Below are 25,539 nucleotides of genomic sequence, written 5' to 3'. Positions count from 1 at the left end.
TTATGAGATGTGTCCACTGACATTATTTTGTAAATGTGTTTAGCATTTCAACATTTCTATGAAATAGAAATGTTAAGTGAAAGTGAAGCCGCGTTCTTTATAACAATCGTGATCTTTTAGTTGAAATAAAGATCTAAAAATATGTTTGCTATTTTGACATATATACGAATTATATTATTGTTTCAATCCCGTCATGGTATTTCATAATAAGTTATTATTAAATAAGCTGCATTATTGTCTCCGGACGAGAATCAGCTAAGGGATGTTGTATAAAAGTGTTTTTTTACAACCGTCCTTTAAGCTTATGAAAGTTCTCAATTCGATTTTATTACCTGCGTTGCCAAAGGCAGAAGCAGGTCTAGGAATTAGGTCACTCCTGACCGTCCGTCCCTCCGCCCTTAACACTTCAGATTGTCATTCCAACTCTTCTAAAACTATTTTTGACCATTTTTCTTCCATGTTCACGGCAAAAATAATGGTGTCTACACCAAAGGAACAACTGCATACACGTATTTAGTGAATACATTTTTATAACATTTATAGAACAATCATTCCAGGGCGAGGATATAGCTTTCTAGATATAATTTATCAACAAAACAATACATCAAAATTGATCAGCAGTTTTTTTGTTAAATGACATATAATTGTGACACTATGATGACGTCATAACTACGAGATAAAACCACACAAGCTGTATTTTCCTCATATTTTAACATTTAACTACACGTATATTTTGAAGGATTAGAATGTTATTTCAACAAGTAAATGTTTTGGCCACAGTCATAGCCTAATGCCCCTATACTTATCATTAGCAATGGGGGCATACATATATTTTGTTTGAACAAGATACATGTACATGTAACCTTGAAGCAAAAATAACACTATAGTTCTGTTTCCAGTTTTGAAATCATCAACATGACCGGAGAACTGAGAACTGTTGTTTCTAATGAATCATTACTGGATAGGGAAAAACAGCCCGATCATATCATAATTGTTTCTGCAACTGACGGAGGCGGGCGATTTAATACTACCACAGTCATGGTTCATTTAAAAGATGTCAATGATAACGCTCCACAATTTAATCCAGGATATAGGCAGTTTTCCGTAGAGGAGAACAAAGATAAATTTGAAAAAGACATCGTTATAAACGTAATGAATAAATTATTTTCTATTCCCTTTTTTAAACAGTGAAAAAGTAAATAAGAGAACCAAGATTCTAGCCAAATCAAAATAATTTAATCAAGGTACAAAGATATTGAAATCAGACACAAACTACTTGTTAGTAGAAATATCAACTTATTTTAAAAACATGAGTGAGCCGTTTTTAAAAGCGGTTGTGTTCTTTTTTTGTATTGTGAATTCAGTAGGAAATTACCAAAACTTAAAAACAAAGAACATTAAATTACCAAAATGATAAAAACAAGTAACAAAGCAAGTGAGCAACTCGGACTCCACAAAAACTTTGAGCATGGTCCAGGTGCACTGGAAAAGTAAGCGTTTTCTGTTTTTCCAAAAAAAAAAAAAAGAATAAATAAATAAATAAAAAAGACCACCCAACGAGTTCATCATAAAAGGTCGTGGTCGTGTCCATGGTAGACGAAAGAGTAAAGGAAAACTATGAAACGTTAAACAAATCATCTTTCATAGTGCAGAATGATACACCGTAACGACCCATGAGTTCATGATTCATGATGACGACGATAATATTTCCGTAGTGATGACGCCAATCTGGTAGCAACATAACTTTGTTTCCAGAAGCCTAATTGTAAGAAATTAATCACGATACACAAAAACCTACGTAGTATAACATATAGGTGATGATATAAAAAAAACTATAATCCATCTACTCTTTCCAAACGTAACACAGATATCATCATGCCATAACGCAAAAAACGCTCAGGAAATTTTGTCTAAGCACAAAACATCGTTCTGTGCTGCAAAAGGTTTATCAATACAAATGTCCAAGCTAATTCTTTACATACTGTAAAAGGATTTGAAATGCTGAGTTATGGAAAAAATATCATTGTCATTACATTGTATTTTGTTTTTACCTTTGTTTGTTTTTAGGCTAATGACAATGATGAGGAAAAATCGAACAATTCTATTGTAAAGTATAATCTCACCGTACACACTGATTACCTGGGAAAACATTTTCATATAGATGAAGACACTGGAAGAATAACTTTAAATTCTTCAATTGATTATGAAGAAGGCAACTTGAGTGAACTAAATGGTCAAATACTATTGACTGTTGGTGCTTATGATCTTGGTGATCCCCAATTGACTACCCAGTTGAATATTACAGTCAATGTACAGGTACATTTATAAACAATATCTACAATATATATATATAAGCAAATAATTGCACTGCATTTTTTTATGCACAAAGACAAACTATCGTTATGACAATAAATAAAGAGAGGACGTGTAAATACAAAATGAAAAAAAATCGATTTTACCTTGCAATTTCTAGTATTCATGGTACTATATAGCTTTACATGCCAAAATGCTGCATAATGCCTGATTCATTTGCATAAATATATATCATAAATGAACACAAATTAAATTCAAGCTAATGATACATGCTTTTTATATTTAGGATGTAAATGATAATGAGCCTATTTTTGCATCGACAGTTTTTAACTTTAATTTGACGGAGAACTCAAAAAATCGTAAGTTAAAAATACAGTTTGTGTCTTTTTATAATTTTGATTGTCTGACTATTCACTTCACAGCCAAGATACAAGAAAAACTGTTGTCAGGCTGATTTGAAATGGCCGTTGTATAACTGCTAAACAGCGGTATACACACAGGAAATCAGTGATTTTTTTTATGTGATATTACGATCATATGTATTTATTACAAGTCATATCGTCACTCTACTGGTATTACGGTTTACTATACTCGGCGTCACATACATAACCTACTGTTAAAATTTGAATAAAAATATTTTCTACGACTTTATTGACATCTACCGTTGTTTAAATTGTCTTAAATGACTTGCTCATTCGTTCAGCCGCCAAACAATTTAAACGACGATAGGTGTCAATAAAGTCGTAGAAAATATTTTTATTCAAATTTTAACAGTATGTTATTTATGTGACGCCGAGTATAAAAAAAAACGGCAGGTCTATTAAAAGAAACCTTCCATTTGAACAATATTGTTTCCATCGTTTATCGTTTTACTTTAAATGATGAATACCGGCGAAAATAAAGAAGCATCTATAATAAGACAGACACATCAAAACTCCAGGAACACATGTTTAACCTTGAAACAGGAAACAAAGAAGATTTATATAAGCATATTAGTGAACAAAATGAAATACAATGCATATATTTTTTTTAAACTTCTATCAAAGAACTTTCAACGGAACATAAGAATTTAATATTTGTTCATTTCATTAGCAACCAAAGTCGGCATTATAAACGCGACTGATAAAGATGGAACAGACACAAACAGAAAGATATCATACTATATAGAAACAGGTGGCATGGATAAATTCCGAATAAATGGCAACACAGGACTGATACTAGTTGATTTAAATGCAAAAATAGATCGCGAGGAATTTGAAACATACAATCTTACAGTTCTGGCAATTGACCGAGGAACCCCACCTAAGAATGGTACTGCTTCTGTTATCATAAGTGTTATCGATAAGAATGACGAGCGTCCTAAATTTCATCACAGGGAATTCAAAGAATCAATGAAGGAAGCCACAAATTATACAAATGTAACACAATGTAAAGCATATGACCATGATTTAAACTCAAACCTTAGTTATAAAATAAATAAAACCGAAGGAACACATTCAAAATGGGCAAACAAAAGTGAATCTGCTGACGTAAGTTTCAGTATAATTTTAGTGACGAATGTTGTTACAACCGCTTCCTGAAAACTACAAATCATTCCGCTAGATTATAAGGTCTGCAGTACAGGATGTTAAAAAATCACGGACATCGAGCACTAATCATTGCAAACCCGCGAAGGTGTTTCCGATGTATTTTACTAATTTTCATGAAGATACTGAGTTTTTTTGTAAACAAACACAACTTCATTATTGAAGAACAAGAACAAACGTTAAGTACTCATACCAAGTTCATTTAAATGTATTTAAATTTGCATTGTTGATTTCGGTTCAGTAATAAACTGACCATATATCAAGCTAAGGAGTAATCAAGGGAACGAAGGTTATAGCGGAAATCAAAAGAATATAATCAGGGACAAAGACAATACATGGAAAACAGACATGAACAACAAAGAACATAGAGTAACTAAAATCATACATATAAAGTAAAAAAAGCCAATCAGCAACTCGGGCACCACTGAAAACTTGACCAGGTGCACCGCTAGGTTAAGCGTCCTCTGATTTTCTAGAAACACCCGCGGAAGTTGCGCATAAAAAGTCGCCCAATGTAGACGAAAAGGGAAAGGAAAACAATGACACTTTGAACAAATCAGTTTTCATGGCACAGATGGATACACTGTAATTATCCATGAATTCATGATGACTGCCATAACACTTTTGTAGTGATGACTTCAATCTTGTAGCAACATAACCCTGCTCCATAAGCCTATTTATTAGAATTCTGGCGCGATACAAAAAGTCGGTGTAGTCTCGGCAAGCTCTGGCATAACGTATTTATTTCTTACAAAGTATAAGCAATCTGCACCAAGAACTATATATTTGTATCTAAGTGTATCATCTTTTTTTGAAAAAAAACAACGATGTATAATGTTTTTAAGTAGGGATTATGACTAACCATAGGTCTTGTGAGCTATTAACATCACTTGGCGTCCGTCAAGGACTAAACCCTCTCTGAAACTACTTTATCAGACAGAAATTTTCGCACATTTCTCAACAAAAAAAAGGAAAAATATTTAGCATGTTTTATATGTGGTCTTATTTTCGTTTAAATCTGTTCGGCCGTGTTTGGAGTTATTGATTTTGTAAAATTTTTATTGTTATTTTTTCAAACATCTCCTCTAACATAACCTGACCAATTAGAACCAAATTTGTATTGAATTTTCCTGGGGAATTCTGCATTGAACTAATGTGCTGATTTCTAATCCCTCGAAAAACATGGCCGAAGTCACTTAAAGTAAAACATATGGGTCAGTCTCAAGTTTTTATTATATTTCTCAAAAACCGTAAGGTGTAGCCAAATTCTTTCAATTTCCGAAGTATGATTAGGCATACAAACGTCTGCATTTGATAAAAGATGTCAGACGATTAAAAGTTATTACAGTTATAGTCCTTGAAAAAACACAAAATGACGGTTTTAGTAGTTTTTAGCCAATATCTTAAAACAATGATAGATTGAAAGAAACATTCAATGATTGAAATAATCCTTTTGATAAGGCTTACAGAAGTCTGCATTGAATGGAATATTTTGGACGATCCATTGTTAGATTTAATACTATTGAAATGATGTTTTAGCTGTTTTAAACTAATATCTTGAAAACTATTATAGATAAAAAAAAATTTTCACTAGATAAAATGATCCTTATGATGTGTCCTACCTAAGTCTTCTTTTGAGTCAAAATTGTGGGACAACTCCTTGTGACAAAATTGAGCCAGGTGTGAGATTCAAGCTTCTGGACGTCTCTCGATTTTAATTATATTTGTTGTACATATATTAGTGTTAAACTTTTTTCGACAATCTATCAAAATATCATATTATTTTTATGTTTTAGAAAATCTTTGGAATTGATAACAATGGTATTATATATTTGGAGTCATCGGTGGACCACGAAGTATTTTCTGAAATAAAATTAACCCTCGAAGTTATTGACCTTAATGGTCAAACTGAAGACCAAAGAGATACAGGTTTGTTAATTTTTATGCATTTAACAATCTATAATTCATTGTCAATATAAGAATTTTGGCACATTTTTTGCGAAATGCTTAATCTTTTTAGTAGAAATATCAACTTGTTTTAAAACGCGGTTGTGTTCTTTCTTTATGGTGAATTCAGGAGGAAGTTACCAAAACTTAAAATGAAATACAAGTCAAATAGTCAGCATGCATGATCAGTCACCGATTTGAAAAGATTTTTATTCACTACATGTAATTACTGATCTGTTGTATTGTAAAGAATGGAGGTCGTCAACCGTCAACTTACTTATTTTGTTTAATATTTCTACTATAGCTTTTGGCTTAAAGCCCTTTGCTTTAATAGAAGTGTATTTTTTATGGATTTTCTATTTATTTTTTTTAAAATAATATGTATTTTTTATGGATTTGTACAAGAATGTATGGGCACAAATGTACCTATTTATATACAAGATTCTTTGCATTGCCTAACATTAAGGTTTTCAATTTCACATTAATGAATTCTGGCCATATTTACAAGCAGACATATAATTATATGTTATACACATTTAAGATTTCAAGTATTTGCTGAAATTATCGTAATGCTTTGCATTCCATATTTTGTTAAATCGAAGATACTTATAGAGTAACACGGTCAAATAAAATTCAGCTTTAACAGAAAGGTACATGTCACAAGGGAGATATTATAATTGTGAATAACTAGTTCCATGTCTGCCTTCGTTATCATTTGTACAACCTAGTACTTTGCCTGAAAAGTTTGAGTAAGGACGACACAGCATGCACCACCTTGTTTTTTTATTATATGAAACATATTTAAAAAGCAGCATTCATTTAATATTTTAGGGGAAAATAGCAATATCTGATTTTTTGTGGTTTTCTTTTCTAGCATATCTGACTATCTCAATCGACGACGTGAATGACAACGAACCATACTTCAATTCATCAAATGATATTAAAATACAGGAGGGAGCATTGTCTGGTCCGGTTAAGACACTGACAGCGATTGATCATGATTTGAATACAAAGTTTACCTTTTTCATCACGGACAATCCTCTTCATGAATTTTTCCTTGATCCGACTGAATCAAGCATAGGTAAACCACGTTGCATAATGTTATACATGATATTTAATTGCATGTATCTTGAAATACATTAATTCGGAAGGAGTAACACCCGATATTATTTAATAAAATGATTTGTTTGTAATAACTCATCTTAAAAATTTTAAATACACATTTCTATGGATTTACTTATTCAAGTACCTCTCACTTTATGCTATGTAGGTATACAATGTGAGGGAAACTGCAATGAATAACATATCAAAAAGACAATGTATTGGTTTAAGGCTCTTTTTGTTAATTTTATTACAAATAACTGCTTTTATTTAAATTTGGGTGACCATAGCATTGTTATGCTATTCTACAATGGTATAGATAGTTATGATAGCTCAAAAGGGATACCTTAACCTTAATGAATGGCTAATGTTGATAAAATCTACGTCCTTGGTATTTTAAGGTTCAACATAAATCTTCGTGAACGAATCAAAATCTGAAAGCCGTTTTCGGTATTTATGATAGACTAAACGTGAATTTGAAACAAAACGTTAATTTTTAAAACGTGTGTCTGTAAGATATGAATATACTTCCTTAATTATTTTTTCTATATCGACCACAGTGTATTTGTAGGTAACAAGAGTCTGATTCATTGATTTAGCGACGATTTATCGAATGTTATGTGTGTAATTGATCTTGCTTGGATTCATTCCAACAAAAACTCGAATATCAATTATACTCAGAATGCTAAATATATCTTGAAAATATTATATTATTATAATAAATAAATCAATCGATAGGATATACCGAAGATTTGAAATATAATACTTGTGCCAAAACCGTTTGCATTTTTACTCCTATATTTACGGTAAAGTTCCTAGCACTCGTTAAATTGAGACGTTCTTTGGATCTCATGGTAATAATTTGGTCATTTACTCATTATGTATCATATTAGTAAGTACCTAAAATGAAATGTTTATTCTAAAGAGTATTATTTTACTACTTTAAGGATCAGTCCAGCTGTCCAGATTTGGAGCCACAGCTATCGATAGGGAAGTAAATGACACACTAGAATTGATTATTTGTATTGACGACGGTCTTCATAAAATCAATACAACGTTCAACATTACTGTTGAAGATGTCAATGACAATGCGCCGAAATTTGTCCCACAAAAAAAAACTATAAATCTGACAGAAAACTTTGGGACTGCGACTTATACTGGTCATTGTGTAACGAGCATGTGTGCTACTGATAAAGATATAGGACCAAATGCAAATCTGACTTATAAACTTATCTTAGATGAACAAGAGACCGAAAACTTTCATTTCTACTTAAAAGATGAGGTATGTATGAAATAAAGATATAAAAAATAATTTTAATTCAACATCTATGCAATATACTATCTCAATGCAATGTCTCGTCGCTTCAAAGACAGCGTCCTTATTCTTAATTACTTTAAAATCGCCCTGCATTGATATATTTACATCGCTACCCTTTTGTTTTGTTTTTTTTTAATTAAGAAGATAAATATTCAATACAAAATATATATTTCATGTCAGTGCGTGGTATTTCAAACACATCACATTTTAAACAAATTTCAGTGTTAAAGAACGTGAACAAACTAATTGTCTCAATACTCTTCTGTTTTATTTCATTGTTACATACATTTTCCATATAACTTCTTTGAAGTTATTTAAAGTTTTCTAACAATCATTGTATCAGTCTCAAATATGTTTTTAGAAGAATTCTTCAAATTTAATCTGAGTGCCATTTATACTTCCAAATTAAAAAACCGTATTCATATTCTCTGTTAAGAAAAAAAATATAAAGATGTGTCACAAGTTTTACACTTATTTTGCTGTTCATGTAAAAAAATGATAACAAAATGAGACAGTAGATATTGACTTTTTTTCAAGATGTTACAGAGCCAAAAATATGGATGTACATTTACATTTTCCCCATATTATTGTAAAACATGTTTTATGAACATTTTATTTATAATTGTTCAGTCATGAAAACAAAAGCGGTGAATACTTACTTTCTGTTACAATATTTTAGGTTAAAGTTATCACACTAGCAAAAAGTATCAACATAGATCTATATTCATTATTTTCAAAGCTTTCCATCTAGTTTTGAGGTTTTCGAAGAAACCAAAGTGTTTCGAATGATCAAACATACTAAGAATTACTATATACCTCTTAGTCTTACATTTTGTGAATATGTTATTGATCATTTTCCATAACAATCACTTGGCGTCCGTCGTCGTCGTCATTCGTCGTGTCGTTAACAATTTTTCAAAACGTTTCACCACTTACACAACTTGACCAATTGGAACCAAAACTTAGATTGAATGTTCCTTGGGGTATCATGCATAAAACAAATGTGCAGATTTTTGATCCGTCAAAAACATGGCAGTCGTTACAAAAAAAGTCAGACAGTATGTTTTCAAATATACCTTCAAAACCGTTATGTTTAACTAAATTCTAACAAAGACCAAAGTCTTCAGCGAACTATAATAGATAGAAAGAAACTTTCGATTGAAATGATCCTTATGATAGTCCTACCAAAGCTGTCTTGAATCAAAATTGTTGGACATCTCCTTATTAAATAAATTGGTCCTTGGAGCCTCTTGTTTGATTATGTTTCAATTCTAATCTGGTACATCAAATAGCAAAATATTGACTAAGGGATTTGTGAATATGGAGACATAGGGGGCCCATTCTTTTTCTGCTACATGTAGTTCTCCTACTCCACTGAATGGAATTGCTTGAGACTTAAATAATCTATATTAGATATAACTAGTGTGACCTCTGATTTTAGTTTTTGATTAAAATCATTATGCAGGTCAAAAGTTGCATGTTATCAAATGTGGTAGTGCGGGGAATCAAGTAAATGAGCACCGCCCATGTTTTTTTTCTAGTTTCTCCTTGTTCTAGTTAAATCTTGTTTAAAATTCAATTTAAATTTCTGCTTATCAAAAATCACAAATGTTTTGTCAAGTTATACCCTCGCCCGCAAAAAAGTTTAGGTGTATATCGGAATCACTCCATCTTTCTATCTGTTTGTTTGTTGGTCGACCCGCCTGTCTACATTTCATGTTAGACATCGAATGTAGATGTGCACAAAGAAATATTGTTACTGTCGTAGGACTCACAAGGAAAATATATAAACTTACGGGTTTTAAATTTAACTTTCTTTAAAGCAGGAGTATCGTTTTGTGAACATATTTACAGTACTCCTTGTTTCTTACCGTATCTTCTTTGAAAAAAAAAAATATGCCCATATAGCTTTTTGACAACACCAGAAAGCTTGAATATTGTAAATATTGTACGAAAAAGTTAATGTTTGGAAACAAATATAACATACTCGCAATAATTATTTTCAACTGAATTGTGTTGTATACAGCAGATATTTTCTACTTTGCTCCATACAGACTCTTATTAAAAAAAGTATTGGTTTGGTTAATGACGATACTGTTTACAGTTAAGCTATGCAATCACATACAAATATTTTAAAAGGACTCAAAGATTAAGAAATTTCCCGAACAACAACATTGTGGGGCATATATGTTGGATTGTAAACATTTACTGGCCACTGTGCGGTCAATGGCGTCACAGCGGCCATTGACGTTTATTTCAGGCACACCATCTGCAAACGTTGCATTTTATTTTGCATTCCTTACACTTCTGTCGTTACGACAATTTGAGGCTATTAAAATTAACCTTTTAACATAATACAAATGAGTCAGTTTCAATTAAGATATGAAGTCGACAATGTTTAAACGTTTTTGATTTAACTATGCTTAGTTGTGTGTTTGACTTTAATTTGTCTAATTTTTCAGTGCAATATTTATGTGAACGGTACTATAGACAGGGAAAGAGTCTCTGCTGTGACATTTACCATTGAAGCTGAAGATAACCCGGAAAACCCTTCCCAACCGCTTACGGGTACAGCCACGGTTTTTATAAATGTGCTTGATCTGAATGACAATCCTCCTAAGTTCAGAAATCCATTGGTTGCACATATATTTGAAGATGCAAAGATAGGAACAAGTGTGCTAATATTAAAAGCTGAAGACCCTGATGGTGATGGAAACAATCAATACTTTTTTAATTTTACTAATGAACAACAATTCTTTAACCTGGACAATAAATCCGGAATCATAACTGTGAATTCAGACTTATTGAATCATTATGGTATACATGTCCTGCCAGTTGAAGTTGTCGATGTTGATGACTCTAATTTAACGGATTTTACTTATATTAACATTACTGTTCAAGACATCAATAACAATCCTCCTGTCTTTGATACAAGTCAACAAATCTTCAAATTGTATGAGGTGAGTAAAAGATTAACAAGCAAATTACATCTACCAATAGGTTTGCGTCTAGTCTATAAATGTCTGAAAATATAAGTTAACAATTTTTGTTTATAGAACAATGTCTTTTCTCTGACTCTCCGGTAGGATGACAAAACGGCAGTGTATGGCGCTAAAATGAAGCATTTTATATTTTGTAAATAATTTAAGTAGGTATATTTATACCAGAGGAATAAATTTAAAAGCCGATTACGAAAAACAGCATGCAGCATCACATGAAAATGTCAGACTAGAAATTTCTGATACACTAGCGTACAGTTTAATATTTTGTCTTCCTGGAAATACAGTTGTCTTACTGAAAACATGAAATATTACTCCAGGTGTGTATGAATATAAATACTATAAATTTCAATGGTTTGACGGAAATGAATAATAGTTAATTTATTTCATTGGGTTTTCATCTATACATACTTGGGCTATTCACGCGCTTTCACGAGCTACTCACTCTACACGACGTGAACATTTGTCTTTTATTTTGATACGTAGCCTTGAAAATATAACATTTCGCGGTTCTGTTAAAGAGAAATGTCATAAATTGTCATATTTTTATCAAAGAAAACGAGCTAAATTTAAACTCGTCTGAATACCTGAAATTTCGTTAATGGTAATATTTTAAGGATACAAGTTCATGAAATAAAACTTTCAAAACACAAAAAAGATCAACAAAATGTCAAAATGTGCAATGATAATGAGTCACGTGATCGGTTAATCAACCCTTGGTTGGACCACATGAATGTCAAAAGTGTAGTGGGGCGATGACATTATTGTATATTCAAATTTTAATGGTAGCTCAATGAGTAGGATTATTTCTTTTAAAAGGTGCTGCGGGAAGTCTGAAAAATCTACATGGAAGTAAAAAAATGGCTCATAACTTGCTTGAGATGAGATTTTGTTACGTTTCCTTGTATTTCAACGAATATTTAAACAAAACCCTACCGAAAGTTAACTTCCCACAGCAGTGTTCAGATAAAATCAAATATGCTCTTTGAAATGAAGTATAAATTAAGTAATTGACATAGCGTATGCTACTGGGCTTTTGCATTTTCAAAACCATAAAATTGTTCACATAGCGGCGACACTGAAACAAGCGCACTGGCGACTTCAAATACGTTGACATGTGCCACGTGTGAATAGCCGATTTCCATATCTAAAAAATTGTCTACCCCGGATTTGACTTTTTATGAGCAACTCGGAGGGTGTGTCTAGAAAAGCAGAGGACACTTACCCTACCGGTGCACCTGGTCCGTGCTCCCAGTTTTTAGTGGAGTCCGAGTTGCTCATTTACTTTTGTTACTTTGTATGTATGATTTTAGTTACTTTATGTTCTTTGTTGTGTATGCCTGTTTTCCATGTCTGGTCTTTGTCCCAGGATTACATTCTTTTGATTACCGCTATAACCTTGGTTCCCTTGGTTACTCTCTCTGGAACCATTTCCTTTCATTTAAGTTTGTTAAGACTTGTCATTCTCCGAAATCTGCATAATGCATACAGAAAGAGAACTTTGCATGTAGCGCCGTAGCATTTGGTGTAAATGTGATATGTTTAAAACATTACATGAGTGTACATGTACAATTTAAACTCTCTTAAGTATTTGTTTTATAAGGAACATGAAGTATCATCATAGATATTTGAAGTTGAAGAACAATTTGCCAACTAGAAAGAGACAAAATTATGGTGTTTTTGCTCCATACAAACATAAAATAGCTAATTCAAAATGCAATTTGATGGTGATTTTGACATACCCCCAACACACACACACACACAAATATACTTCCACATTGTACCAAATAAAATATCACCATTCAAGGAATATATGTATATTACTTTAAGGGGGGAGCATAAGTAGCTTTATTGAGCTTTATATATATCTGTACATCAAGAATATCTGTTTAAAGATGCTAGAGCTAAGTGTTTGTAAATAAACATGTACATTCATGCAATAATTCAATGTTTTTTTTTCTTATATAATATGGCTATAAACATACTTCAATGTCTGTTTTATAGTTCATAGTTAACACATTTATGATTAACAGGAATGATCATGTTTCTTCAAATTTTCCAAGTTTTCAACTTTTGTTCAGATTAAGATTGCAAAACGAAAGGTATGATCTGATTTTACGACTAAGAACATTTTGAACCGGTGGTGTAAACAAACTTCCCATGAAAATATTTATTATATTAATTATGTTTTTTAACAATTTGTTCAAAATAATTACGTATACACAACAATAATAATAATAGAAAGTTATGTTAATCACATTGATTAATGTATTTGTCCTATTGGATATAATTCTATTAACATCTCCATCCAATCGATGAGATGCAGATAAAACTTTGTACAAATGCATTGAACACATATAACTACTTGTATTTCGCTAATGCATCAAAATTTCAATGTACATGTATACTATATACATGAATTATGGCAAGTACATTTTTGAAATCAAAATTGAATCCTGCATCTAAGTTCCAGGGAATATTTATACACAAATAAAAAGTCAAATTTCTTGTCACTTTCAACTATTGAATTTGGGTAATATTCTATACTCGAAATTCCATAATGTCACCAAAGTGATAGAGATATCAACCATAAGTAACGCTGCTTTACATGGTTTTGAAGCTTGGGAAATATCTCGGTAAGAAAGACAATACAATTCGAATAAGCATATCTTTCATGCAATTAAAATACCGGTCAGTCATTAGAAATGAATTCAATCATCAATTACACATATTATATAGTGTTTGTTTAAAAGAAGTACTTTACTTATTGATTAAAACTATTAAAAGAAGATTATATAAACAGACATTTACTTGTATCAATGTACATGTACATATATTTGCGATCGGATTGTAATATATTTATCAATTCAATACACATTTTGGCAGATAACAAATTTTGAAACTCTGACCATGACAGTTGCTCGATGTATGTTAGTAGGTCGGTGATGAATGAACCCCGACCAAACCGGTCCCGCACAACGTTACAGGCGTCTTATACCCAAAGAAAGATAATTTAAGATACAACTTACCCGAACTTGGAGAATTGTTCTACTAGTAACATGTATGACTTCAGAATTCGACGATGTTTAAAGTGTAATGTCTCGGTAAATGCAAACATGATGTCCTATTTGTTAACAACAGGTGCTCTAACGTTTCAAGCTTCTCTGTGACGTCAAAATCGATACAAAAAACCGCTGTCAGTTTTGTAATGTTGTGTTTCGTCATAGAGATGAGGGTTTATTCAATTGCTATTTTTTTTTATTTAAAGAACTAAGGACTACATTTAATATTAAAAATATTCTTATGTGTTATTCGCAAAGATTTTGGTTACATCCGGAAAATACTCTCCCGACTTAAAACGTCACATATTATGTGGATGATCAGAAGTTAACCAGATGTAAAGAAAACATACTCGCGTTGTTGGAATTGAAATTTAGCTAAAGCAATTTTTACTTATTTGTTTTAAACTTAGTATTTAAAGTAATCAGCTTAGTCGTGATGGTATCCAAATTGATATTGTTTTAGAGTTTGTTTGTTTAACATAAGTTGTGTATTAGACACACATGGATATCTGAAAAACTAAGGTGGTTGTCAGAAGCTTAAACGTTGTACTAATGATTTTTTCAGTGTGCAAAACATAATACATTAGTCACAACAATCAATGCTACAGACGCCGATGCGGAGGGAGTTAACAGTGAGATAGAATATTCTTTTTCAAGTTTAAACGCCGAAAATATCAATTCAACTTTTACGATCGGCGATAAAACTGGTGAAATCCGAACTATCCATGAATTAAATGCGATAAAACAACGAGATTATAAGGTGAGTTAATTTATTTTTTCAACATGTTATCATACTTATGGACTTTTGTACTAATGACAAATTATCATAAAATACGTTAAATTAACTGGATAGCTCGAATGTTGTATGCAAAATTAGCACTCTATTGATGATGCCCTATGAAGCCAATCAAACTATTTAGACAGTCCCTGTATGGGGTAAACTTCCCAATTGCTCCATACCACATTGCGCTATACCTCCATTGCCTCAATCCAATTGTATTGCATTATTTCCAGTTGTCCAATGCCCGTTCTCCATTCCGAAAAGAAAGTGTTTTATCAAACCCACATAATCCATTAGAATGCGCGAAGTGTCCTGTTGGTGGTTGTGACACTTAAAATGAATAAAAAATCTGAAAAATGACATATTTTTGCAAAGTGTAAGTGGAAACACTTGTAACATACCCATTGGTCAACATATACAATATAAGTATTATGTTGATGGCTGTGATGCATATATTTTCAACAATATTCCTCAAAATAGGATATTTTTTTCATGAAAAATGACTGAGGACACTTGAAATTTACTAAACGGACTAATATTATTGTTTAAATTGTAAACAAAAATGACAAAAACAAAAGAAGCATCATATACATGGGTGCAGCACTTTTACTTCAGTCACATTTCTACAAAATGACATTTTTGTAGATAGTATTTTCAAAGAGTAATCAAGGGAACCAAGGTTATAGCGGTAATCAAAAGAATGCAATCAAGGGACAAAGACCAAGACCAGACATGGAAAACAGACATACACAACAAAGAACATAACGCAACCAAAATCACACATACGGAATTATTTCTTACAAAGTATGAGGAATCTCTACCAAGAACTATATATTTGTATCTAGGTGTACCATCTTTTTTGGAAAAACAACGATGTATAATGTTTTTAAGTCGGGATTTTAACTGAGTATGGGGAATAGAAGTATACAGTGTTGAACAATCATAGGTTTAAATGCTATTATATTCAGATAATAGTCTTGAACTGATTGTCTCCAAAAGATATTTTGAATTTTGCAAGATCCACATTGAATTAATACCACTACGGGAGTAACAAGTGTTGTGGTAGGACTGTAGACCCTCTTTGACAATTTGAGTATAGAAGTTAAAAGTTTTGAAAGAGGTTTGGGGGTACATTTTGCAGATCAAGCTATGTAACGTTGTTTGTATGGATTCTTGTGAAGTTTAGGAATCAAGTACATAGACAGTAAATCATAATCATCGTCCTTGGTAGAGAGACCAAAAGAGGATAGCACAGATTTATGGTTTTCCACAATCTCTTCTTTGGAAAGAGTGGTAGCAGTGTAGGTCTTATCTCTGCTATTATTTTCTACGTCTACCTCTGATAATAAACATTGGATATAAAACGTTTTGCAGACAATAACAAAGTTGTTTTGGGCTTTGTCTGCTGGTTCGACAACATATTTGTCATGTATTGTAGACAATGTGTTTGCTACATCGGAGTCTTTGAAAACTGATGTAGCCTTGGCACTCATTGACCTACTTAAAACTTTCATTCGTTTCAAAATTGAAGACCTCACGGCCTTCAACTACTCTGACAGAGAATCAATGTCTTCTTGTTCTCGTTTTATCCGTTTTCTTCCATAGTCCTCGACGGCATCCATAAGAACTTTAAAGTTATAATTCCAATTTATGGAGCGTGGTTCACGGTACTTGGGACCTTTAGTAAGGATATTACGCAGAGATTCGTTTTCGATAATGGTTAAATCTCCCGTAACGACGTGACCAGAAGGACCATATTTGAATGGAGAGGTTTTGCAAGAACAGTCAGGTGGTTTAGCCTGGAAGTCCTCAATCTCGAGGTTCTGCAATAGCTTTTATAATTGAAAATTTTGGATGCGATGGGTGAAGTATAGGAATATGAAATAATTGGTATGGATTTGTCTTTCAAATATGGGGGAATTTTGTTGGTAACGTTTTTGGTCCAAACATGGTCCAAATTTTAACAAGTATTATGTGGATGTCTATAATACATATATTTCAGACCAAATTCATAAAAAATGAAATATTTTTTTGTTAATGAATGCGCGGGACACTTAATTCCCTTAATGGACTGATATTATTGTTTAAAAAGTTAAATTTGACAAAATAAGCATCATACGTGTTGCTACAACACATTTATTTAAGTCAAAATTTTTAAAGATTGACATGTTTTTGCAAATTGTATGAGTGCTAACACATTAAATATACCAGGTCTGAAACTATTGTTCAAAATGTTAAATTGTTAATACTAGAAGGCTGTTGTTGAGAATGACGGGAAATTTTAACATCGACTTTTGTACCATAAACACTACTACTTATGACGTCGTGGATATTGTAACGTTATATTTGAGAAACGAATATCATATGAAACTACTAAGATGAGATTTCTTAAAGTTAGTCATATATATACAAGGCAAAGTACGCAGATCAAACCCTTACAATTTGGTGCCGTGATCAAGGACAATATCTCTGGGAATCTTGTGAATCCCCAATTCTCAAGAAGCACACGCTCTCCGATATTCAGAAATTCTCTTACTTGAAATCGTTATTGAAATCAGAGACAGACAATGTAATTTCAGAACTTACAATGACAAATCACAATTACAATAAAGCTGTAGAAATTTTGACAAATCGTTATGGTCAAACTCACAAAGTAGCAAATGTATACATGAGAGCTATATTAGATATGCTTGCTCCCGACAAGCGTCTAAAAATGTTTTACGACAAATCAGAGGCATACATCAGAGAACTTGAATTACTAGGACAATGCCAGGAAATTTTCGGTTCACTGTTGATGCCTGTCATGCTAGATTAATTTACCTCCAGATTTTTAAACAAATATAAATAGGGAAAATGAACGAGAGCGAAATTCAGAGATTCAATTTCCAAGGAATTGCCAATTCAAGAATCAGGTAAGACTGACTACAGTTACTATAATCATATGGTTTATCATCCTGCAAATTTCTTTGGTTGTGGCAGAAAGAATTATAACAAGAAAAACACAAGCAAAACCTCAAAATTCGTTAATAAACAGAAACCAATACTCAAATGAAATACGTATACTGTGAGGGAGCACATTCATCAGTGGACTGTAGAGACGTCACAGACCATAAGGAGAGAGTCACAATCATACAAAAAAAGAAGTTATGCTTCATTTTTTCCGTTCCCCAAAAAGGATCCGGCTGTAAATTTAGATATGACTGTAGGAATTGCCATCGTAGATACTGTACACTGCTTTGTGAAAAGGGAACGGACAAACAATCAGAATGTGAAAACAAAGGAGACAAAATAAAACTTCAATGTTTTATACAATAGCTACATGAGAAACATTCGTTCTATTGAAAACAGCCGTAGCAAAAGTCACGTTTGACAAACATCAAGCTTAATCGTATATACATTCGGACGAGGATATTCAACGTTCATTTATCTAAAAAGTGCTAGCAAACAAACTTAACGCCAAAATAAAAGGAACAGAGTCATTGAATATCACATCGTTTGGAGACAAAGACAAGGGTACTTGTAATCTTGACAGAACTATATTACAGCTTAGAGCAAACAACAGAGACGTCATACCTATCAAAGTCTTAATTGTATCAAAACATCGCATCACCAATCCAAAATCAGTGTAGGAAACCAACCAAAATATGCAATATTCAGAAAAGTTTTCATTACCATATCCTGTTACAGATACAGAATCATTCGAGATATATATCTTTAAAGGTGCCGAGTTTTACTTGACCATAGTTCTAGTTCATGTTTAGCAAAGCAGAGGACGCTTACCCTACATGTGCACCTGGTTCGTGCTCCTAGTTTTTAGTGGAGTCCAAGTTGCTGATGTGCATTTGTATGTATGATTTTAGTTACTAAATGTTTTTTGTTGTGTATTTCCATGTTTAGTCTTTGGCCTTGGATTACATTCGTTTGATTACCGCCACAACCTTACTCCTCTTGATCATTCTTTCAAGATTACGTGATTCGTTGAAAGGTTGGATCCCGTACCAGTACCCAGCAAGAAGAAATACGCTTTAATGAAGAACGTTTTGTTTTCATACAACCAAACAAGCTATTATCTGGAGAAATTCTGGAAATTAGATAACATGGGTGTTGAAGCAATGGAGACAGATGACAAATGAAAGACAGAATTTCGTAAAATGTTTAATTTCAAAGGAAAGTATGAGTCAAAGTTACCATCGAAAGAAAACAGTCCAGAATTACCACAAAAGAGGAACTTGTAAAAAGAAAGACCGAGAATGTTATTCGACGTATCTCGAAAGACGAAAAGATGTTTAAAATGTATGGAGACATTATCAAAGACCAAGACAAAAGAGGTTTTATTGAAAAGGTGAATCAGACAAATGATGCAAATAACCGTGTGCATTATTTTCCACACCATCCTGTGAACAAAGGGTTCATCGACCACTCCAATTACAATAATTTACAATTGTTTACAAACGGAAGCAATAAAAGTCCAAGTATAAATGGCTGTCTTGCGGATTACCTTCCTATGATTAATGAACTAACATAGAATTTAACACGTCTCAGAATGGAAAAATATGCCGTGACAACAAACATAAAAAAGGCATTTTTGCATATAGAACTGGACAACAAAGACAGAGTTCTAACTAGATTGAACAGGCTAGAAGAAACTCTTGAACTTTTATGTGGAAAAACGCAAATTACTTTCCAACGCAGGATTTAATTTAAGATCATGGAACTCTTATAGTGATAAGTTGTTAGACTGAGCAAACATGGACAAAAAACACTGACAATGATCAAGTAAATAAGATACTAGGACGCTGGGACACGAAATCAGAAAACATATTGTTTCAACAACTAAAATTGTCATAAAACAAATATGCCATTACAAAACGGGTTACACATTTCTTCAAGATTCTTTGATCCGCTTGAGTTAATCTCGCGCATAACAGTAAAATCTCAGTTTTTCAGCAAACTTTATGGAGAGAAAATCTTAACTGGGATTTGCTATTGCCATAAAAAAATCAACAGGAATGGCAATAAAACCCATGAAGATAGAGGAAGCGACGAAAATCGAAATTTCTCGGCAATCGAAATTAAATGGAGGAGAACAATGTGAAACAACTTTACACATTTTTGTGACAGTCAAATCGTACTGAGCTGAATATCATGAAAAATGTTCCCGACATTTGTCTCAAACCGCATAAAGAAGATCAAAACTATTGTAGGGAATAGCGATTGGAGATACTGCCCTACCAATCAAAAAACCATTAGATTGCCCGACAATTAAGGAATACCAAACTCTGGACCGGAGGATCGACTTGTTTAATTCACAGAAAACTATGGCCGACATGGACACGAAACTTGAAAACTGCGGTACATTGTCTACCGTCACAGATGTGAATTCAAACAGTGCGATCAAAGATAGTCAAATGCAGAAAAGGACCAATTACAAACGTAAGTAAACATTGAAAACTACAGGATCATAAAAGGTATCTGAGGGAAAGACTGGAATATTTACGGTACAAGAGCTACAAGACTCCGAATTCACATTAATTCGAGTGGTAATTCGAGTGGTTCAGCGAGTGTCGTTTTGAGATGAAATTGACAACTTAATTATAATTCAAGACAGTAGGTATCAATTGTGAGACAACTCATGTAATTCACTGATGATTCCGGATTAATTAAACATGGAGGAAGAATCAACAACGCCAACCTTGATTTCAATACAAACTATTCTTTACTGCTGCGTACTTAATATCACTCAAGGACACTTTTTGCAAGGCATGCACGTCGGAAAATTCTACATGCTGGACTAAATTGCATGATCGCACATATCCAACAGAATTCTTGAATATCACATATTAGACAGTACGTAAAAAATCACCTTCGAAAATCTGTTTAATGTAGAAAAGTAATTGGGACCCGTATGGAGAGCTAGAACCGCCACAACTTCCATAGGATCGAATCAACAACGAAAGACTATTTTATGTAACAAGTGTAGACTTTACAGGTGCTCTTTATACTAAGGGACCAATGAACATCGACAGTAAATCATACATATGCTTATTCACTTCTGCTGCAACTCCGGCAGTACATCTTGAGATAGTACCAGCCTTAAAAACTGACTCATTTATTTTAGCTTTCAGGAGATTCGTAGCTGTTCGTTCTGTTCCAGGTTTTATTATGATGTCCGACAATGCGCCAAACTTCAAAGCCGCTGCAGAATCGATTCCGCAGAATATTCATTATGGAACACAGTAAAACTTTATTCCAAAAAATAGCACCATGGTTCGGTGGATGGTGGGAAAGACGTATTGGAATGACTGAAACCATCATCGATAAAATATTAGGACGTTCACGTGTAACTATAGGACACTATAGACTTTAGTAACAGAAATCAATATTACATTGAACAATAGACCAATTTCATATCTTGCTACAGACATTAGAGATCCACAACCACTGACAACGTCACATTTGTTAAACGGAAGAAGACCCGATACTCTACGATCGAGTTCAACTCAACATATTCGGGACGACCACGAGAACTTGACTCACTCATTGTGCAGCAAGCAACTCAAAGGACAAGAACAACTAATTTACCACTTTCTTACAGGTGGAGTAAAGGGTATCCTACATCTTTAAGGGAATGTCACAGAGTATCTTGAAATAATATTCAGTAAATTTGTGTTCGAGATGTTGTAACAAATGGCGGTAATGACGGATTAACTGGAAGTGCAGTCATCAAAACAAACACTGGAATCACCAATCGCCCAATAGTGAAGTTGTATCCGTTGGAACTTAACGATACAATCAACGGGGACGAGAAACCATGTTTACCCTACAATCTTTGTTCCAGTGCCAGAGAGTGACAGCTAAACCATACCTAAGTGACTTTAATTGTGTTGGCCACATCAAAGACTGTAGTGTTAAGATCGAATTCATATCTTTTAATCCTTGACACAGAGACTTAAAGTATTTCTAGTATCTAAATTTAATTTGCCAGTTTATGTTTCATTTACCATTTGTCTGTGGCCCCAGAGTATTGAGAATTGCGGGAACTTTTAACGTCGACATTTGTACAATTGACACTACTATTTATGACGGTGTCGATATTGTAACGTTATATTTGAGAAACGAATAGAATGTGAAACTACTAAGATGTAATTTTTTCAAGTTAGCCATATGCATGTACCCCCCAAAACAACGCAACGTACGCAGATCAAACCCTTACAGCTGTGATACATATCTTTTTTACCAATTTCGTAATAAAGGGATATTATTTGCAAAATGAATAAGTGCAAACACTTGAAATTTTCTTAATGGACTGATGTTCAAAAGGTAGAAAGTGACAAAACAAGCACCATATGCGTCAGCAGAACATTTATTTCAGTCTTATTTCTAACAAAAGGACATATTTTCTCAAATTGTATGGGTGTGAACAGTTTTAATTTCAATAATGGTCCAAAATTAATGTTTGAAATATAAAAAAATGGCAATATTAGTACATGTATCCAATTTGTGGTTGTGACACTCATACTTTAGTATAAAGAAGTTTTACAGAAAAAAGTTTATCTTTATTTGCATCAAAGTGTTCAGTTGTATCATTGGTAAAATTTCTTGATTTTAGTGGCTATAATGTGTTGATTTGCAGAATACATAATCATGCAATTAAGCATTTTTATATTTTGTTTGAAAATTACAAACATGGCTATAAAATCTTTATTGCACAGAATCTAGCAAACCAACTTAGACCGGTGTTTTGTATTCATATAAACTTCAACAATACAAAACAGTGATTTTGTGTCAGATACCTCGATAGGCCTGGTCAATAATTTCAGACCTAATTAAACAAAAAAACCAAACAAAAAAACCAAACAAACAAACAAACAAACAAAAAATGAAATAGTTGTTTGCAAAGTGTGTGGGTGCAAACACTTTTAATATACCAATTTGTCTATGATATTGTCAATACAAGTATTATGTGGCTATGATACATATATTTCAGACCAAATTTAAAAAAAATGATATATGTTTTGCAAAATGAATGAGTTCGAACATTTGAAATGTACTTAATGGACTGATATTATTGTTTAAAATTTTAAAAAATTGACAAAATAAGCATCATATATGTGACTGCATGGCATCTATTTCAGTCCAATTTCAAAATAAAAATGGCATTTCTTGCAATTTTTATGGATGCGAACAGTTTTGATTTGAGTAATGGTCCAAAATTATTGCTAGTATAATAGGTTGTTTTACTTTTGGAAAGAGCAAGTACACATATTTTCGATTGACCAATCAAAACTATTCCTTTGCCATATTCCCATTTGCCCCATTCATATACCCCATTCATATTACCCATTCCCCTCCCCCTCCGATTGCCTATTGCCCATTCCACCATTCACCATTGTTTAATACCCCATAAATTGGGAAGTTTATCCCATACAGGTAGTGTACTGAACGAAAGAGTGAACATGGTAACCATAATCCGGGTTAAACCAAATTATCTAATAGGCGTTAATCGATATTATATAGTTAATTGCATCACATATTTCTGAATTCTTTTTACACTTGAAAACAAAAAATAACAAATGTACAAACATTTTAAGTTATACAATTTTCATTACAAAAAGTATATTTCATTATTGCAAATTTCAGATGATAAATGTTGTTTAAGTGTAGTGGACACTTTTTTTTTAAACTTGAACAGATTTGGGTTGTAGCAACTGATAATGGAGTTCCAGTTCGATTGTCTAGTAGTCATCATATAACAATACATGTGATTGATGTTAATGATAATCCACCTCAATTTAATCCAAATAAAACATACGTGAAAGTAAAGGAAGAAGAAATTAATGTTAAAGTTACCACAGTCGTTGCAACAGATGACGACCTCATCTCAGAAATAGTTTATACCATTGAATCAGTCGAAAGTAAGTAGTGATTAAACAACATGTAAGTTTCATTTAATTAGTTATGATGTCAAAGTGAGTAATTAAAATAAACATTGGCTCCACTTAAAACTTTGGGCATGCACCAGATTTATAGGTAGGGCTATCGTTCTTTACTTATCTAGAAACAGCCATTTAGTTGTAAATGGGGAACCAAAAGGGCAATCCAAAAATAAAACTTCCGAGAGAAAATAAAAGCGAAACATTATGACATCGTAAACATTCCGTTCTGATGGCTTATGATCAATGATTGTGTAAAGCCGACCGTAAAAGCATTACGCTTCAGTGTTAAGGACGCCTCATGGCGGACGCCGCGGAAAAAATGGGGCTGCTTAGAATAGCTGTACTTTGGCGAAATAAAAGAGTGCAAACAGTTAAAATGTGTTGGAGTCAATAGAACATGGTAAATAATCATCAAAATTAACATAAAAGCGATCAACCTTATCTTTATCAAATTTCATTGAAAAACGTTTCCATTTAACAAAATGGAACAAAAACAAAACGTTGACCTGAAGCAGAATCTAATTTTATATTTTGATACGGACGTGCTCTGTTCATGATCCGTTCAAAAATGACGTACTATAGTACAACTTCATTTAAGAGAAAATTTGAACAGCTCATCGGATTAAAATACTTATCGATATGGAAAATATATTTACATGTACCCGGAATATTTTCAATTGAAAAAATGAAATGTTTGATGAGTTATACGCATCTTTGTATGCGTATATTGAAAAAAAACTTCGAGTAGGGTCAACTGTGTATAATATAAATATATGGAACCTAAGTTGCTAACATTTTTTTTACGTTCTGACAGACAAAACACCTGGTACAAGACCACATTAACTCTTAGACAAGACTTGTGAGAGAAGTCTACAAGATTTAACGCCTGTAACACCTAACTGAATAATATATATACAACATATAAGAAATTCAAGCACTATAATAATGTTGACTCCACAAATAAGAAAACTATTAAAGAGACTGCATGTGATGTGAAAGAATTCTTGATTAACATTTTCAGATCGGAAACATGTTGACGTCATGTTTTTTAAGGCGCACATAAAAATTCCTTTTTCTTGAGATGTCAACCGGTTTAAAAATTTCGAAGATTTTCCATCCTATATGAACTCTTGAGACCTCTATTCTTGGCTATTAAGTTCTTTGATATTTTATATCCCTAACTATCTAATTTTATATATTATCATCTATACCCATTTAACCCACATCTCTTTCATGAAATTTTGATATTTCACGAATTCTACATCCAAAACTGTTCTTGACTCGCGTCACTTTTAATTCTATTTACGCCACTTATGTAGCCGTTTAAAATCCGGGATTCTAGAAAGACAATCCGCATCAATGCAAAATCTGAAAACGAGGAGTTTACAAAAGTGATCTCCAGTGATTGGTATATAATCAACAGACTTAAACTTGTCAAACATAAGCCTCACGCCCTCTTTCTGGGTCTACCCGTGTATTAAAAAAAAATACTTAAC

At 32.8% G+C, this 25,539-nt stretch overlaps 1 protein-coding gene across 1 annotated transcript in view; it reads left to right on the top strand.

The window, feature by feature from the left end:
- The window catches only part of LOC148620231 (cadherin-23-like), a 74,330-nt gene that overhangs the window by 26,135 nt on the left and 22,656 nt on the right, over positions 1–25,539 (top strand). Inside the window, exons 17-26 of the mRNA XM_088580935.1 lie at positions 900–1,149; positions 2,068–2,316; positions 2,600–2,672; positions 3,406–3,842; positions 5,696–5,828; positions 6,721–6,927; positions 7,895–8,229; positions 10,728–11,225; positions 14,892–15,086; positions 23,800–24,022. Coding sequence (XP_088437061.1) covers positions 900–1,149; positions 2,068–2,316; positions 2,600–2,672; positions 3,406–3,842; positions 5,696–5,828; positions 6,721–6,927; positions 7,895–8,229; positions 10,728–11,225; positions 14,892–15,086; positions 23,800–24,022 — 2,600 coding nt within the window. The remainder of the gene's footprint in view (positions 1–899; positions 1,150–2,067; positions 2,317–2,599; positions 2,673–3,405; positions 3,843–5,695; positions 5,829–6,720; positions 6,928–7,894; positions 8,230–10,727; positions 11,226–14,891; positions 15,087–23,799; positions 24,023–25,539) is intronic.

Source organism: Perna viridis, chromosome 4 (genome assembly GCF_037379345.1).
Source record: "Perna viridis isolate PV_CMFRI_1.1 ecotype Kerala chromosome 4, ASM3737934v1, whole genome shotgun sequence".
NCBI lineage: Eukaryota > Metazoa > Mollusca > Bivalvia > Mytilida > Mytilidae > Perna > Perna viridis.
This window is presented reverse-complemented; position numbering and strand designations above follow the sequence as displayed.